Consider the following 14,947-nt stretch of genomic DNA (forward strand, 5'->3'; position numbering starts at 1 on the left):
CTGTGGTCAGCCATAGGCACTCGGACTTTAGGGCTCACTGCAGTAAGTAATCTCGGTCCTTCCCCACCAAGAACTAACCAGCTCTGTCAAAGTCGCCGCCCAGGTCCCACTCACTATTTGGTGTCAGAGCGCTGCTCCACACCAGGGGTCTGTCAGTTCTAGGACATTATAAAAACCGTCAGATTACAAACTGCGTGTAAGGCTAAGGTGCTGGTATAGGGACACCCTAGGCTCCTTTGCGGCTGTCGTGGGCACTACCATAGGTCCCAAAGCGCCACAACAAAACTCCGAAATGTTCGTTCTAGCTTCTCTTGTCCCGTAGGATATGTTTCTTCTACGGCTCACCCTTATGTGTCTTAAAAAAAAAAGGGAAAAGAAAGAAAAAGAAAAAAACACAGAAAGTGTCGAGTGAGACTGTCGGGAACGGGACACCGTTCAGGGGAAGCAGAGGGCAGGCTAGCACAGCTGCCAAAGTCGGCTGCCCGGGTCAGCAAAACTTTGTTTCCCAATGCGCAGGCGCAGGCAGAGTTGGGGGGCAGGGGAGGGAGGGGAGGAATCGCGAGGCAAGGGGAGGGGGGTTAGGGGGAGGTGGACTGAAATAAGTAGGCGGCTTGGTGCTAAGGGATGAGTGAGACGTAGCTCGATCTCTCTCCGGCAAGTTCTCACCGGCTCGGGTTCAGATTCAGAAAGTGAGTCAGGAGCGAAGCTCACCGGACCCCGGCAGGCAGGACTCCGGGGCTGCGGAGCGCTCCCGCGTGTCGGGCGCTTGGAGTCACCGCAGCTAGAGAAGCGTCAGGACTCTCGTTCGCCAGGGGTGCCAGTGGGCTCCAGAGTCTCTGGTCACTCAAGTCCACCGTAGCGACCCTCACAGACGCGCTCTGCCGGGGACCAACGCAGAACAAGGTAACTGAAGCCCTGGGGCGCCTGGGCTCAGCGAGGCGACTGCCCGCAAGACTGACTCCCGGTTCCTTGTTGCCTCCTGTTTTCAGTGTTCTCAGAGGCTGTTCTGTTGACCAAAGGAAAGCTGCAAGATACTGGTAAAAGTGAGAGCAATTGCAACATAGGGCTGATGGGGATGCTGGTTCAAGGACTTCTAACTCTGGGTCCTTGTTGGCCTCTGACCTCGGGAGTAAGGAAGAGACAGACAGGCCTGGGCCATTGAATACAACCGCGCTTGGCTAGCTAGAATTCCAGTATTCCAATAAGGTGCCCACAGATTTTATGAGGCAGTTTGGAGGCTTCCTTTAAGAGACTAGAACAACTTCAAAGAATACAAACTTTTCTTCGGGGTGCCCTTTTGATTCGGGCTGATCCCTCCTTAGCCGAGGAAGTGGGGGGGGAGTGTGTACATGGTCATAATCTAAGGCTGCAGCACCCGGACAGGTGCATTGCCCAACTCTGTGCCACTTTATTGCGAATACTTCTTTTGCGGAGTTGTACATTAGGAAACCTTCAGCTCCAGGACCACAGGGCTGCTGCCAGTCCGATGTCCGCCTCACAGTTGGACTCTCTGGGATGATCTCTGTTGGAGGGTTTCAGTGTGTCCTCAGGCCTGCAAATCATAATCTTCGATTGTTTCTGGTGGAGGGAGCTATTGTAGAGAGGGGGTTGGGGGGGGGCGCAAACGAACATTGTTTTCTAACTGGAGGACCAGACATCCCAGAAGCAGATCAGGAGGCTGCAGATACCTCTAGCATGGAGATTCTTTTTTGCTCCGTTGGTAGTCGCCTAACCCAGCTTTAAGAGGGGAAGATGGGGAGTCAAAATGAGAGCGAAGGTGAGGGCAACTGCTTGCTGAAGGAATCTTACCTCCCACCAGAAGTATCCTTGGTAAGAATAAAACTCCCGCGCAGCCCTCTCTTAGCAGCCCAGCTCCAGCCGGATGAGCTCCGGAGCAGAGTTTAGCGGCAAAGGTTTCTTTGTCGTAATAATTCTGTGAATTTCATTCCGAATGGGACTTGTAAGTTGGCTCTTTGAAAGAGAACCACGTGCAAAGCGATTTTCCTGGTTTCAAAGCCTCCCAGGGAAGGAGTGGGCTGGCTGGCAGGGAAGGGGAACCACGAGGACTGGCGGGTAAGATGGTCTATCACAGGCTCTCTGGAAAGTAAATGAGGTTTCATTAAGATTGGGAAGCCGACTCCTGGGGACACAGCGGGCATCCCAGTGTAGCAGAAAGGCGAACGAAAGTGGGTTCCTCAGATCTCGTTTGTTAGGAAAAAAAATGCAGCGAAAGTATCCTCTGGACCTGGATTCGGAAATCTGTCACCATTCAAATTCGATGCCCAGGATGATATTGGGGTAGGGTGGGGATGCTGCTGGGCTCCTTCAGGCACAAGCTTGTGGGGTTCGCTCTGTCCTCATTAATGCAAACAGTTAACTCACTCACGCTCAATTAGCCCCGAATAAACCTCTTTAATAGGCTGCACACTTCATTAATGCCCTTCATAAGGATGGCGGGATGGTGGCAGACGCGGGATTGGCATTCCAATGCAAGAGGGACACGAATGACTGTGCTGCTGCGCGGGGACCCCTGCTCTGAGGCACGAATTGAGTTCACTGCAGCGAGTCAGGGCATTTACTACCAAGTCCCCAGGCCTGAGCTCCACGTGGAGTAGATTCTGGGCCTAAGAAGAAGTAGTCCCTGCCCGATTAAACAGTGAAAAAGCTCAGGTCAGGGTGGGGGTGAGGGGCACTGGAGCGGCCTGGTGTTCTCATCTTTCAGGCTGCTGTGGCATATCCGCAGTTGTCTTTTCTTCTTCGCTGGTGGCTTGAAACCAGATTTTTCATCGAATCCATTTTTAGTACGGATGTAAAGACCCATATTGCTAACGAAATTCGTCCAAGGGGAAGGTCGGTGGCATGACCCTGGAATCCCACGCCTAAGGAAGCTACAGAAAACAAACTGCTTGGTCCACTGAGAAAAATAAATGGTGTGTTGGAGGAAATAAGATCAGGCAGAGAGGTTGCAAGTGCCTCCCCTCTAGGGTCCCTAGGCCTCTCCAGACTTTCAGGCTTCTGGGGGGAGGCAAGGAAGAGTCTGGAGAAGACTGTGGGTTATACCAAGCCTGGCAGTTTCAAGCCAGAGTCCTGCTACGGTCATCACAGGTTGACATCCCATAGGTCTTGTAGGAGAGGGGCTAGTGTGGCCTCCCTATTGCCCAGTGGCTCAAGTAGAGTCTAAGATAAGGATCTAATTTCCAGTGCCTGGACAAGAGAGAAACAGGGATGGTACATCAAAGAGAGAGTTCCACTAGCCCATGTCCTGCAGAGCTTTGAAGTTGGGGGCCTTCTTTTCTCCCTCCCCAATCCAAAAGGGTCTCCAGCTTCCTTTTCAGCCCAATCCCAATGGTACTTTGCTTTTTCTTCTCTCATTTGTCTGGCCCAGGTTTTGTGAATTGAGTAGTAGAGAAGACTGCTGTGCAGTTGTGGTCCTGCTAGCTAGCCAGGTTGGGTCTCAGCAGATTTTCTTTGTGCTCCTTTCCTGGGAGTCCAAATTCACTGCAGACACATTATCAGCCAGCCTGCTTTTGTGTTTGTGCCCCAGTCATTGTCTTCCCCTGGACCTCACCTTCTTACAAGCTGCTTGAGAGCTTTTCTCAGCAGTGTCCTCAGTTTCTCCCCTCCAAACATGTTCCGTGCATTTCTGGGCCAGCCAGACATTTTAAAGGCCCAAGCAGAGAAAAGAAATGGACCTCACTCCCTCTGCCTTGCCTTTAGTGATGAAGGTGTTTAGACCTTCTGGGGCTGAGCTGTGAAGACAGAGTCAGAAAAGTAGTTTGCATCAGGGAAGAGAACACTCCAGACAGAGGAGAGATGTGGGAAAGAGAGACACTGGCTCAAAGAAGAAATTGGGAGCCAAATACTGCCACTGGGAAAGGAGAAGGATTTGACAAAGACCCTGCTCTGACAATGACCCCAGCGTTGTCAATGAACCCAAAGCTTAGAGGCTTGCCAAGGGTCTCTAGTGTTTTTGGCTTTTCTACATTTCCTCTTCTTCCAGAACATAGACCCAAATTAGAAATGTCTGGAGGGACAGGGGAGCTCCCCACTTTCCCATGCATCCTGAGGAACTTGACCAAAGTAGCCAGAAGATGCCAGCTTTGGTTGCCCTGCTCACTTTGGCATGGTACCCCTTTGATCTTATTGAAGAATCCCATCTTCTTGTTAGTGAGTAAACAGGGTGTAGCAGTGGAGGCCTGACATTAGTGCTAAGCACTGACCTTGCCAGAGTTCTCATCCTGCAGAAGACTGGAATCCTGCTCCTCTTTGCTATGAGCACATGAATTCCCTCCTATGGAACTGCAATCCTTTAGCAGAGCAAAGGAAGTGAACATAGATGTCAGTACCTTTCTTGAAATGAGGGTGACAGAACCATGAAAGGTTAGGGAGTCAGTCAGCAAGCAGCTACCAAGAGGACAAACTACAGGACTCATCAATCAGTCCTAAGGTACATTGCAAACTTAGGTCCATCTGGTATCCAAACCAGTTACCCAATGAAGCAGGAATTTCTGGTTTCATTGGCTTACCGTGTAGGAACTGGGTGGTATACATATTTGACACCTCCTGCGTTTTGTACAGGGTTGTCCTATAAAAACACTGGCTGTTCTTTGTCTCTGGACCTTCTTGTTGATTCTGCCTCAGAACAAAATAATCTGCATGTGTAAGTGTGCGTCCTCAGGTTCTGTTATTGCTGCAGGACAGTGCAATTCTGTGTGGCTCCAGGTTTGCCTGAATGTGGATATATGGTGTCTGCATGCATGCCCTGTTTGCATCTTTCACAGCTGACAGCAGGCTTTTGTTTTAAGTTGGTTGTATCTGTCTTTAAGGACTTAGTTTCCCACTGATTTCTCTGTCGACCTGTATGTCTCTGCCAGACACCGTTTGGAGGGAGTTTAACCATCATGGAGAGTTCTGCTTAGTTAACTCTTCTACATCATATGTGTTCAACTATTTTGAGCCGGCAGTGGGTTCCTGGGCGGGGTCTTTGATTCTCCTCCTGTTTGCCCAGAGAGAGGGGGGAGGGTATAACCGGACGGATATTCTAGAGGAAGGTGACCTACTCTGAACATCTCTTTGGCTCTCTCCCCACCCTTTCTCTTCCTGTCTTTGCAGATCGATTATTGAAATCACTGCGGTTACCAGCGACAGAAATGGGCAGCAAAACCTTGCCAGCACCAGTGCCCATCCACCCGTCCCTGCAGCTTACAAATTACTCTTTTCTTCAGGCAGTGAATGGCTTACCCACAGTGCCCTCGGACCACCTGCCCAACCTGTATGGTTTCAGCGCTCTTCACGCGGTGCATCTGCACCAATGGACGCTGGGCTACCCAGCCGTGCACTTGCCTCGTTCCTCTTTTTCTAAAGTGCCAGGTGCGGTGTCCAGCCTGATGGACGCTCGCTTCCAGCTGCCAGCTTTTCCCTGGTTTCCACACGTCATTCACCCTAAGCCAGAGATCACCGCGGGAGTCAGCGGTGCAGCGCTTAAGACCAAGCCGCGTTTTGATTTCGCTAACCTGGCCTTGGCTGCCACACAAGAGGATCCCACCAAGCTTGGCCGAGGGGAGGGCCCTGGCTCCCCTGCTGGTGGGCTGGGCGCCCTCCTGGACGTAACCAAGCTGTCCCCAGAAAAGAAGCCAACAAGGGGGCGCCTGCCTTCCAAGACCAAGAAGGAATTTGTCTGCAAGTTTTGTGGCCGCCACTTCACTAAGTCCTATAACCTACTTATCCACGAGCGGACGCACACCGATGAGAGGCCATACACCTGTGACATCTGCCACAAAGCATTCCGGAGGCAAGACCACCTACGGGACCACAGGTGCGACACTGCAGCGCCGCGGGTGGCCCCAGAGGGATCTGTTTCGGTTGCTTTGGCTTGATACTCCCCCCTCCCCTTTAAGAGTCCCAAGAGTCTCTAGTGGCTGTAAGCATTCCCAAACCTCTGGGGAGTCTCTAAAACCATAAAGGAACTCCCTTCCCCGCCCTCCCTCCAGGACAGGTTTTAAAGCGGCGGTGAGAGAAATTGGGTGATGAATAGGACTTAAGATCGGCGCTCCACAAATTCTGGTCTCCTTGCCCCTTTCCCAGTCCCCGGAAAATGTCCAATAGGAGTTCCTGCAAAGACGGAGAGATTTAGGAACAGGCACTTGAAATAGAAACTCAGAAACGTTTTCGTTAATTTCATGCAGTTTTAGTTTTAAGGAATCTTTTGGGCATTGCTGATCTAGAAACTGTCTGATGCCGGGTCTGCTGATTGACCTCCAGTGTTGACTCAGCCTTTAGGCGGAGGTGCTTACTACTCCCCAAGGCTGGTGGTCTATCTGTCCCTCCCTCCTTCATCTCCCCACTCCCACCCACAGTCTCTCCAAGACGCTTGATCTTGCTCCCTCTGCCTCTACCCACAAACACCTTTGCAGCAGGGGGAGGGGATCTGGGACAGCCATTCATAAACAACATTGCATTCTGTTGTCTGTCTCTACCCTTAGATACATTCACTCCAAAGAGAAGCCTTTCAAGTGTCAAGAGTGTGGAAAAGGATTCTGCCAGTCCCGGACTCTAGCTGTCCACAAGACGCTACACTCTCAAGTGAAGGAGCTCAAAACCTCCAAGATCAAATGCTAAATAAACAAAGCCGGCGGGGCACCGGGAACCTGGGGCGTGCTGCTCCCTTCTCAACCCGACGGACCCAAGCTGAAGGCTACTTTGCGGGCAGCGGGAGGGGCTTTCGGGATCTTCTTTCCACAGCAACAAAGGCCCCTGGGTCCCTAGCGCTTGCGGCCTCCTGAGCCTTGGCCCGGGCCATGACTCCTACAGCCTGGGCGGCTCCCCTAGGACGCGGCTAAAACTCTTGGCCAAAAGGCGGTATTCAACTCACAAGGCAGAAGGAAAACTGCATTTAAAACACACACACACACACACACACACACACACACACACACACACACACACACAACGAAAACTCCGCTGAACTACAGCGGCGCCTCTCACAGAAGTATTACTTTTTCTATTGTTATTTTATACGTTTTCTTTATCCTCCTCCCTCCCCTGACTATATAAGCTTGTAAAGTCTTGACTGCGGAGAGGGGAAGAAAAGATCTACGCACCCTGGCAATTTCCATTCTCCCCCCTTTCCCTATCCCCACACTGGGGAGCCCCCGAAAGTGTAATCCTTATATCTGCTTCTGCCATCCGGCCCCAGGGGCCCGCTGGCTCCGCGCGACTCCCGGTGCTTCAGCTGACCTTCAGCTCCGGGCGGGCGCGGAAACCCGGCTGAGAACCAGGCACCCGGAGCTAGGGGGGGCAGGCCTCCGCTCCCCTGTTCCAACGCTGCGCGCGCGCGAGCGTGCAGCCGGCCAGGAGCCGGGCGTTGTATTGCGACTGGCACTTTATGCTGACCATCGGTAACGGACATTTATCACTGGAGTTTTTTTTTTTGTTTTGTTTTGTTTTGTTTTTTAAAACGATTAAATAAACGGTTATTTTACAGGCACGACGGAATGAATATGCCCTCTCGGGTCGCGAGGGAAAAGCTCTTTTATTGATAGAGAGGAACAGATTTCTCTGTTCAATTTTCACCTGTCAGCTTCCCTCACCTCGTCCTGTTAGGGTGGTGGGGATGAGAAGACAAAAGAAGCTCTGTCCCTGTGGTGTTGGTTGATGTCTGGACTTTATTCCTTACTTTTCAGTGTCAGGACTCCAATCTTCTAACTCCTCAAATCCGAAAAGCTTTGAGTTGCAAAGGACAGAGTCTGTTGCTATTGTACCAAGCTCTGAGAAGTCCCAGCCTCTCCCGGTGCAGGGTGCAGGGGTCCTCTAGGGCCCACAAGGGAACAGAGTACCTCTCCCAGACTTCACCTCCACAACCAACAGCTTTCCCAGACTAGCCTGTTTTCTTTCTTCCTTCTCTTTCCTCCTTCCTTCCTTCCTTCCTTCCTTCCTTCCTTCCTTCCTTCCTTCTTTCCTCCTTCCTCCCTCTCTCCTTCCCTCACTCCCCTCCCCCCTTTCTGATGTGGTTCGATTAGTTTGTTTGCTTTTGTTTTGGAACTCGATCTTCCTTCACAGAGCCTCTAAGACACGTGCAGTCCTCTGTCCCTGTCCCTCAGCAGGCATTGGCAGTATGCAATCATCAGTCTTTCCAAAGTTCCCCAATCCGTTTGTTCCTTTGGGAACCCCTTACCTAACCCAGTTCTTCTCTCGGAGCTTGTTCCCCACCCAGATCGCAACTCTAAACCCATGAAGACTTTTTTGCAACTTGAAAACCTTGGGAGGGATGGACATGGTGGCTCTGGGATCTCCCACCCCCACCGCAGGCTTAGAAAGAAAAGTTTACCTCTGGCAAACTGAACCTACCCTTGGCCGATTAGTTTCCCCACAATTAGAGATCTGGTTGTCCAGGCTCTCCTGTTCGGTGGGCGGGGCCGGACTCCCCCAGCTCCAGCGCCCAGACTGCAGGACTGCGCAGATGGTGGCGCCCTTGGCCTTTTTGAAACTAAGCTTAGCTTTCCCTGGCTTCAGCTCCTGGCACTACGTGGAGGTGGGGACCACTGGGTTGCACTTCCCAGCACCAATGACCCCAAAGCCATTTTCTGCCGACTGTGAAACCAAGTTCAGACGACAGTAGTTGAAATGCTCTCCTTTTTCCTCTCCTTTTTCCTGGCCTTTGATGCCCCAACCTCTTCCGGGGAATGATGCTAAGCCCAGTGGAGATCAGACCTTTGGGTCCAGGAACCCAATTTAAAGGGGACCTAGGCCATGTTAGAGGCCGTGTTGCCTCCTGCTGGATAGATACATGTGAGTGACTCAGAACTTGTAAGGTGTGTTTCCACAACCATAAGAAACTTTGCCACAAAGTCTGTGCATTATTCTGCAGCTTATAAGGTGTCTCCTCCTCAAAAGCATCTTGACTGCTCTCAGGACCCACATGCCTATGAACAGTGTGCCATGTCAAGGGTGCTGGTCTGTGGGATCTCCTCTGACTAGCAAGTACCCAATGCCTTCCACCAGGGTCCACAGGAACAAGTTCCCAAAGCGACTAAAGCCCTTCTCTGAGAGTCTTGGGGCCCTGGAATTAGGTTTTGGAACCCAGGGTTGCAGTGATCAGGGGTTTCTTTATATGATCCATCGAAGAGGATAGTATTATTTAGAGAATGCCAATGAGCTAATGATCTGTGTTTTACACACACACACACACACACACACACACACACACACACACACGGGGAGGGGAGGGGCAGTTTCGAGTACTTTCTGGAGAGACACAAGAGAACCATTTTCACTTCTTTCTGGAGTCTGTCTCTTCCCAGGGGCTGACTACCACAGCTGTCCCCTTACTCATTTGTTTCAGGACACGCAGAACCTCTGCAGTTAGCCAGGCCCCCGGGGACATCATTAATGCTGTGGAATGTTCCAGAGGTTTGCTTGGGATGTTTTCCTTTTTGGCACATTCCACTTCTGGCATGGTGAATCCCAAGCCACACCCCGGGTCCAGAGGCCTCCAGCCTTTCAATATCAAACATCCATCCTCAGAAGAATGGACTCCCTGTGGCAGACGTTTTAACTTGGTATAAGGGAATGGGCACCAGTCTAGACAAAAATATCCCGACTACTGAGGATACTGCATGCTGCAGTCATGGGGTGAAACCAGAGCCCAGGTTTTAGTAGCATTTTCTCCAAGGAATAACAGGACTATGCAGTAACAGAGATTGCAGGTGATCGCTCAACAGTCTACAAGCCAGGAACAATGAGATTGGGGTCAGTTTCTCCTCTGGCACACAGAATATGTGTGTGTGTGTGTGTGTGTGTGTGTGTGTGTGTGTGTGTGTGTGTACATACAAATGCATATATATGAGACACAGAAAGAAGATTTTTCTTGTCTGCTTCAACTTTTCCCCTACACTTCTAGAAACATCCAGCTCCCTCTCCTCTCTCCTCCAAAGTAAGCTTTTCTAGCCCCCCCTCCTCTCTCTCTGTATGTGTGTATGTGTGTGTCTGTCTGTCTTCCTCTCTCATGCATAGCCAGAGGTGGGTTCTGGAATGAGTGTGAGTTCTGGAAGAGACCTACTTGGCCTCTGGTGAAGTGTTGAGACTTTGTGGGACCCTTGGCACAGCAGTTTAGATTTCATAACTAGGAAGAAGTCAGAAGCATACTGTGAGACAGAACAGCTCTCAAGGACTTCTGAGGAGGAAGACGTTTAGGTCCTTATAGTTTCAGGGACTTTAGGGTTTGCTTTGGGGTACCAGAGAAAGCTTTGTCCAAGCCACTGGGTTCACTGTTCATTGGAGAGAGGAAAGGGTTGGCCAAAAGGTATGAGGATTCTTGTCATCACCGAAGTTTCAAGAATGCTAGACCTGTGACATTATAAATCCCCTTGAATCTGTCTCAAAGATAGTCTTTTCCCACTGTCCAAGGGCATGACGTCACTCTCTTTTAGGCACAGTGACGTCACACCGGCCTCTGGCCAGAGCTCAAGGGCACCATAACATCTTTGGCTGCAATGCATTCATGTAGCTTTATGAAATCATAGAGCTGAGATACCCCTTGTCCTAGCCCGCGCTGAAAATAGTGCTCTTGGAGGCTTCATAAGTACTTCCAACTCCAACAGGACCCACAGACTGAAGGTGCTGGCAGGTGCTCTGTATGAGAAACCATGGAGGCAGCGTTCTCTTTGAGATTCCATGGTGGTGGTTTAAGCGGTTTCAGACCACACAGGTTCCAGCGCCAGCTACTGCTGCGCACCTGCCCAGCCCACCAAGACCCCGCCTACAAGGACTGCCCTTTTCTTCCACCCTGGCGGACTGTGCAGATAGCTGAGCAAAGGGAGGTTGGGCTAGTTGCAGGCTTTTTTTTTTTTTTTTTTGGTTTTCACCTTTAGAGATGACACAGGATCCTGCATCAGTATCCCTCCGCAGTCCTAAGTAATAGCGGTGCAGATTTAGTTCACACCGTTAATGCAGCTTGCAGACTTTGCAGAATTTTGAGACCCTGGGAAGTCTTCAGTCCAATTTGTTGCTGACAGTATTGCTAGAGATCCCAGCTTCAGGGAGGGTGTGGCAAGGCTGCAGGACATCAGAAAGTGCATTGCAGTAACAGCTCTTCCCGGGTAGGGTGTCTGAGGCTGAGGGCTCTTCTACCAGAGCCCTGGGAGACTTTTGGAAATAAGGCAAGGCCTGTCTGGGTCTTCTAGTCATTCAGCCAGGCTTTCTTTACAGCCAAATAGGCCCAGTTTTCACATTTCAAATGAAAAATTCACCAGGGACACTAAGTATTAGTTGGGGTCAAACCTCATGTCAGTGTAGAGGAAGAATTAGAAGCTCTGTTTTCTTTGAGACACAGGGCCAGGAGAGTTTCTTTTCTTAAAATACACAAGCTTGGGGCAAGTTTCTGCAAACCCGTGCTCCAGTTATACACTTCAGCGGCAGTGATAATGTTCTTCTATTGCCCCATTCAGTTGATATAGAGATTAAAGTTCTACATATTTAATAGCAAGGTTATTGCTTTAACTAGGAATTGTGCCCTAATACGACTCAGATCAACTCTGGCACTTTTGAGCTAAGGAGATGTCTGGCCAGTTGTTGGTTCCCTGTGGTTGCCTCTAAAGCTACATTATTGCTAGAAGAGCTAGCCCCATGTGTTACTTTTCTGAAGAAGTTTCAAAATCCTGTCTGTGAAGTGAGAGAGGACAGCTTGGATTGATATGTGTGTGTGTGTGTGTGCGTGCGCGCGCGCGCGTGTGTGTGTGTGTGTGTGTGTGTGTGTGTGTGTGTATGTGTGTGTGTGTGTGTGTATTATATAGTACTAGCTCTCAGAAGCTCAGTTGTTCTTGGAAATATATTTAAAAAATAATTCATTTAAAATGGTAGACATCATTGAACTGAGATAAGCTTTTTGTTGTCTGTTTTTTTTTTCTTTCATGAAATAGTATGAATAGATTGATTTCTGTCACGTGTAGGAATGGGTACCATTGATTGGGAGGAAGGGTGCCTAACCTCTTTGCTTCTCTGGGCCATACTTGGTAAAGAATTAACCTGGGCTACACACAGTAGGTATTTTCAGTATGAACTCATGTATTGCTTAAATATAAACTTTTATTTTGCTTTACATCATGATAGGACATTGCCATCTACAAAAATTAATACTCTAGAACCATGCAATTACATTACAAGAATAATCACAGTCTCATGTTTTAAGTAAGGTTAGAATTTATATATTGGGTCACGTTCATCCTGGGATATATTTTGGCACATAACCTTTGGGGTTAGACACCCCTGACTGGGAACTTGCAGGTATGGGGTATCATGGGTTCAGAATTATGGGGACTTGGGTGGGAAGGATGGCTAGACTTTACTTTTATAATGACAAAAGAGGTAAAGGACTTCCAGAGGATATTATCCTTAAATAATCAGCTTTAGTTGTGTGGTTGTTTCTCATCCTGTTAACTTGAATAGAGAGCCAAATGACTCTGTGCGAGTAGATATTAGTTACGTTAGTATCTCTAAGTACAGGCCAGCTCCTGTACGACAGGAATACCACTAGGTATGGTGCTAGGATTGTGAGATCAGTCCCTATGGCCTGCTGCAGAGGCAGTTAAGAATGATATGTTTATGAAGGACTTCTAAGATGTTTGGAGAAAGTACAAGAGTTGTTATTACATGTTAGATAAACCACACATCTATAAGATACATACATTTTAAAAGACATACATATGTATAAATATTTGTCTACATATAAATATGTGCACCCTGGTCCTCTGCAAAAGCAACAAATGCCCTCAACTGCTGAGCCATTTCTTTAGCCCATGATCTGTATTTTTAGTTAGGTCCCTTTCTTTCATACAGTGCAAAATTTTTAAAATTTCCTTTATTTCTTTTGTTACTTTATCCACCACCACACACATACATAAGCCACCATGTCACCATAGGAGATCTACTTTGGTGCCCTGTTCTTGAATTCTTAAAACCGAATTCTTAGCACTTCAGCTACTGGAACACCCACTTTTAATGCCTTAAGTGAGTTGATGGTTTGCCTTTTGAATGTCATAATAAGTTCCTTAATGTCTGACAAGATTCCAAGTGTTGTTCCTTGAAACACATTTGCTCCTGCTTTGTTCACCAAGGATGCTCAGAAGGGGGCCGTGAGCACTTTGTCCTTTAGATGACTGTCACAGAAAGCAGCTTGTCCATTAGGGTAGCTCAGGTTTGCCCCTTCTTTGACAGTAGCATTCCTGGGGGACTCTGGTGTGGTGGCTGGAGCAATAACATGTTCTTCTATGGGGAAAACATGACACAGTGGTAGAATGGCTGTCCAGGGGGTCAGGAAAGTTTTGAACCTGTAGAAATGGGTAATTATAATTTTTTATTGTTGTAACCAGGCATTAAACTGTGATAGCTGAGACCAAAGGGCTGGGGAAGGCACTGTATCTACATATTTTTTCCAGCATCGTTCTCCCTGTAATTTAATTTAAGCATTTCTAAACACAGAGAAATTGAATTTCATAGTGAATACCCAATTACCCACCACTTAGGGTTTACAATCAACATTTTCCTATACTTGATTTATTACATGAGTCTAGAAATCTACCCTTCAAACCACTAAGGTGAAAACTTGGGCTAATGAGGTGGCTACAGGTGTTTGCCTGATACCACGAGTTCCATCCCTAGGGTGCACAAGGCAGGAAGAGAGAATTAACTCCCATGAGTTGTCCTTTGACCTCCACTCACACACTGTGGCACATTCTGAACCACACATGCACAAACACAAGATAAACAACTGTAATAATAAAAACTTATAAGCTAGAAAGAGGACTCGGTGGTTAAGAGTACATTTTTGCACAGAAGGGTTTGATTCCCAGCACCCAAACTGGACAGCTCATAAGTGACTATAATCACAGCTCCTGGGGAGCCAAAGCCTCTGACTTCTATAGGAACCCACACTCATCTTTATATGCCTCCCTCCACATATAAGAATTAAAAAGAAAATTAATTTGAAAATTTTAAAGTGAAAACATAAAATGTACCATAATAGCTAATTTTGGGTGTTACATGGACACCCTGGGAAGATCTTCCTCCATTGAGGAATTGCTTTTATCATATTGGGCTGAGCATATTTGTGGGGGGCCATTTTTTTGACAGGGGTTGATGTGGGAGGGTTCAGTCAGTGTGGGTGTTAACATCCTTGGATAGGTGTTCCTGGGTAATATGGGAAAGATAGTTGAACCTGATCCTGGAAGCAAGTGGGTAAGCAGCAAACCTTGCCCTGGCTTTTCTTGATGATGGACTATAACCTGTAATCAACCTAAACCCTCTTCTCTCCATCTTGCTTTTGGTCTTGGTGGTTTTCATAGCAACAACAAAAACAAAAACAAAAACAAAAAAAAAAAACAAAAAACAAAAAAAAAACCAACCAACCAAACAAACAAGCAAGCAAGCAAACAAACAAACAAACAACAAAAAAAAAAAAAAAACCAAAACCAAACAGAAATTGGTACCAAGATGGGCATTATTGGGATAAACTGGTGTTGCTGTGGGGGAAGATTTATGGATGTGTTTGGAAATTTTGTCTGAAAAAGCCGCTGTGTGCTCAGAACTTAACTGGATGTTCCATGGGAGCTTGGAAGTTAAATCTATTGAGAGAAGTGAGAAAATAGAGGCATAGCTTGTGAGGTTTCAGAGGGAAGTTGAGAGTCCTTCAAAGATGCTATCAGTGCTGTCCGTGTGGTATATTTGAATTAAGATTCTGTGGTTTATGGTGAGCTGTGGCTGAAGCACCAGCTGTGATTAACAAGAGACCAGCATCCCTGGAGGGAAAAATTTGCTTTTCTTGGACAACTGATTCTAGTTGTTCAAGTGGGGCTGAAATATCAGCTGTGATTAATAAGAGTCCAGCATCATGGAGGTGAAGTCTTCTGGGAACTGTTTCTTCAGGGTCAGTACACAGAAGCCTTGGTCCGCTGGG

General features: G+C 48.2%; 1 protein-coding gene across 1 annotated transcript; it reads left to right on the forward strand.

Annotated features, from left to right (window-relative positions):
• Nucleotides 1-602: 602 nt before the first annotated feature.
• On the forward strand, nucleotides 603-7,387 carry OSR1 (odd-skipped related transcription factor 1). Its single transcript, XM_080919729.1, has 3 exons — nucleotides 603-903; nucleotides 5,113-5,815; nucleotides 6,483-7,387. The coding sequence occupies exons 2-3, from the start codon at nucleotides 5,151-5,153 to the stop codon at nucleotides 6,616-6,618; spliced, it is 801 nt and encodes a 266-aa protein (XP_080775855.1). The 5' UTR covers nucleotides 603-903; nucleotides 5,113-5,150; the 3' UTR covers nucleotides 6,619-7,387.
• Nucleotides 7,388-14,947: the final 7,560 nt, after the last annotated feature.

Source organism: Micromys minutus, assembly GCF_963924665.1.
Source record: "Micromys minutus genome assembly, chromosome: 1".
In the NCBI taxonomy this organism is placed as follows: domain Eukaryota; kingdom Metazoa; phylum Chordata; class Mammalia; order Rodentia; family Muridae; genus Micromys; species Micromys minutus.

What these genes read in the sequence shown, in the direction of transcription:
- OSR1 (XM_080919729.1), top strand. Translation starts at nt 5,151, where the DNA reads ATGGGCAGCAAAACCTTGCCAGCACCAGTGCCCATCCACCCGTCCCTG. An exon ending in GACCACCTACGGGACCACAG is followed by an intron (nt 5,816 to 6,482) that starts GTGCGACACTGC and finishes CTCTACCCTTAG; the next exon opens with ATACATTCACTCCAAAGAGA.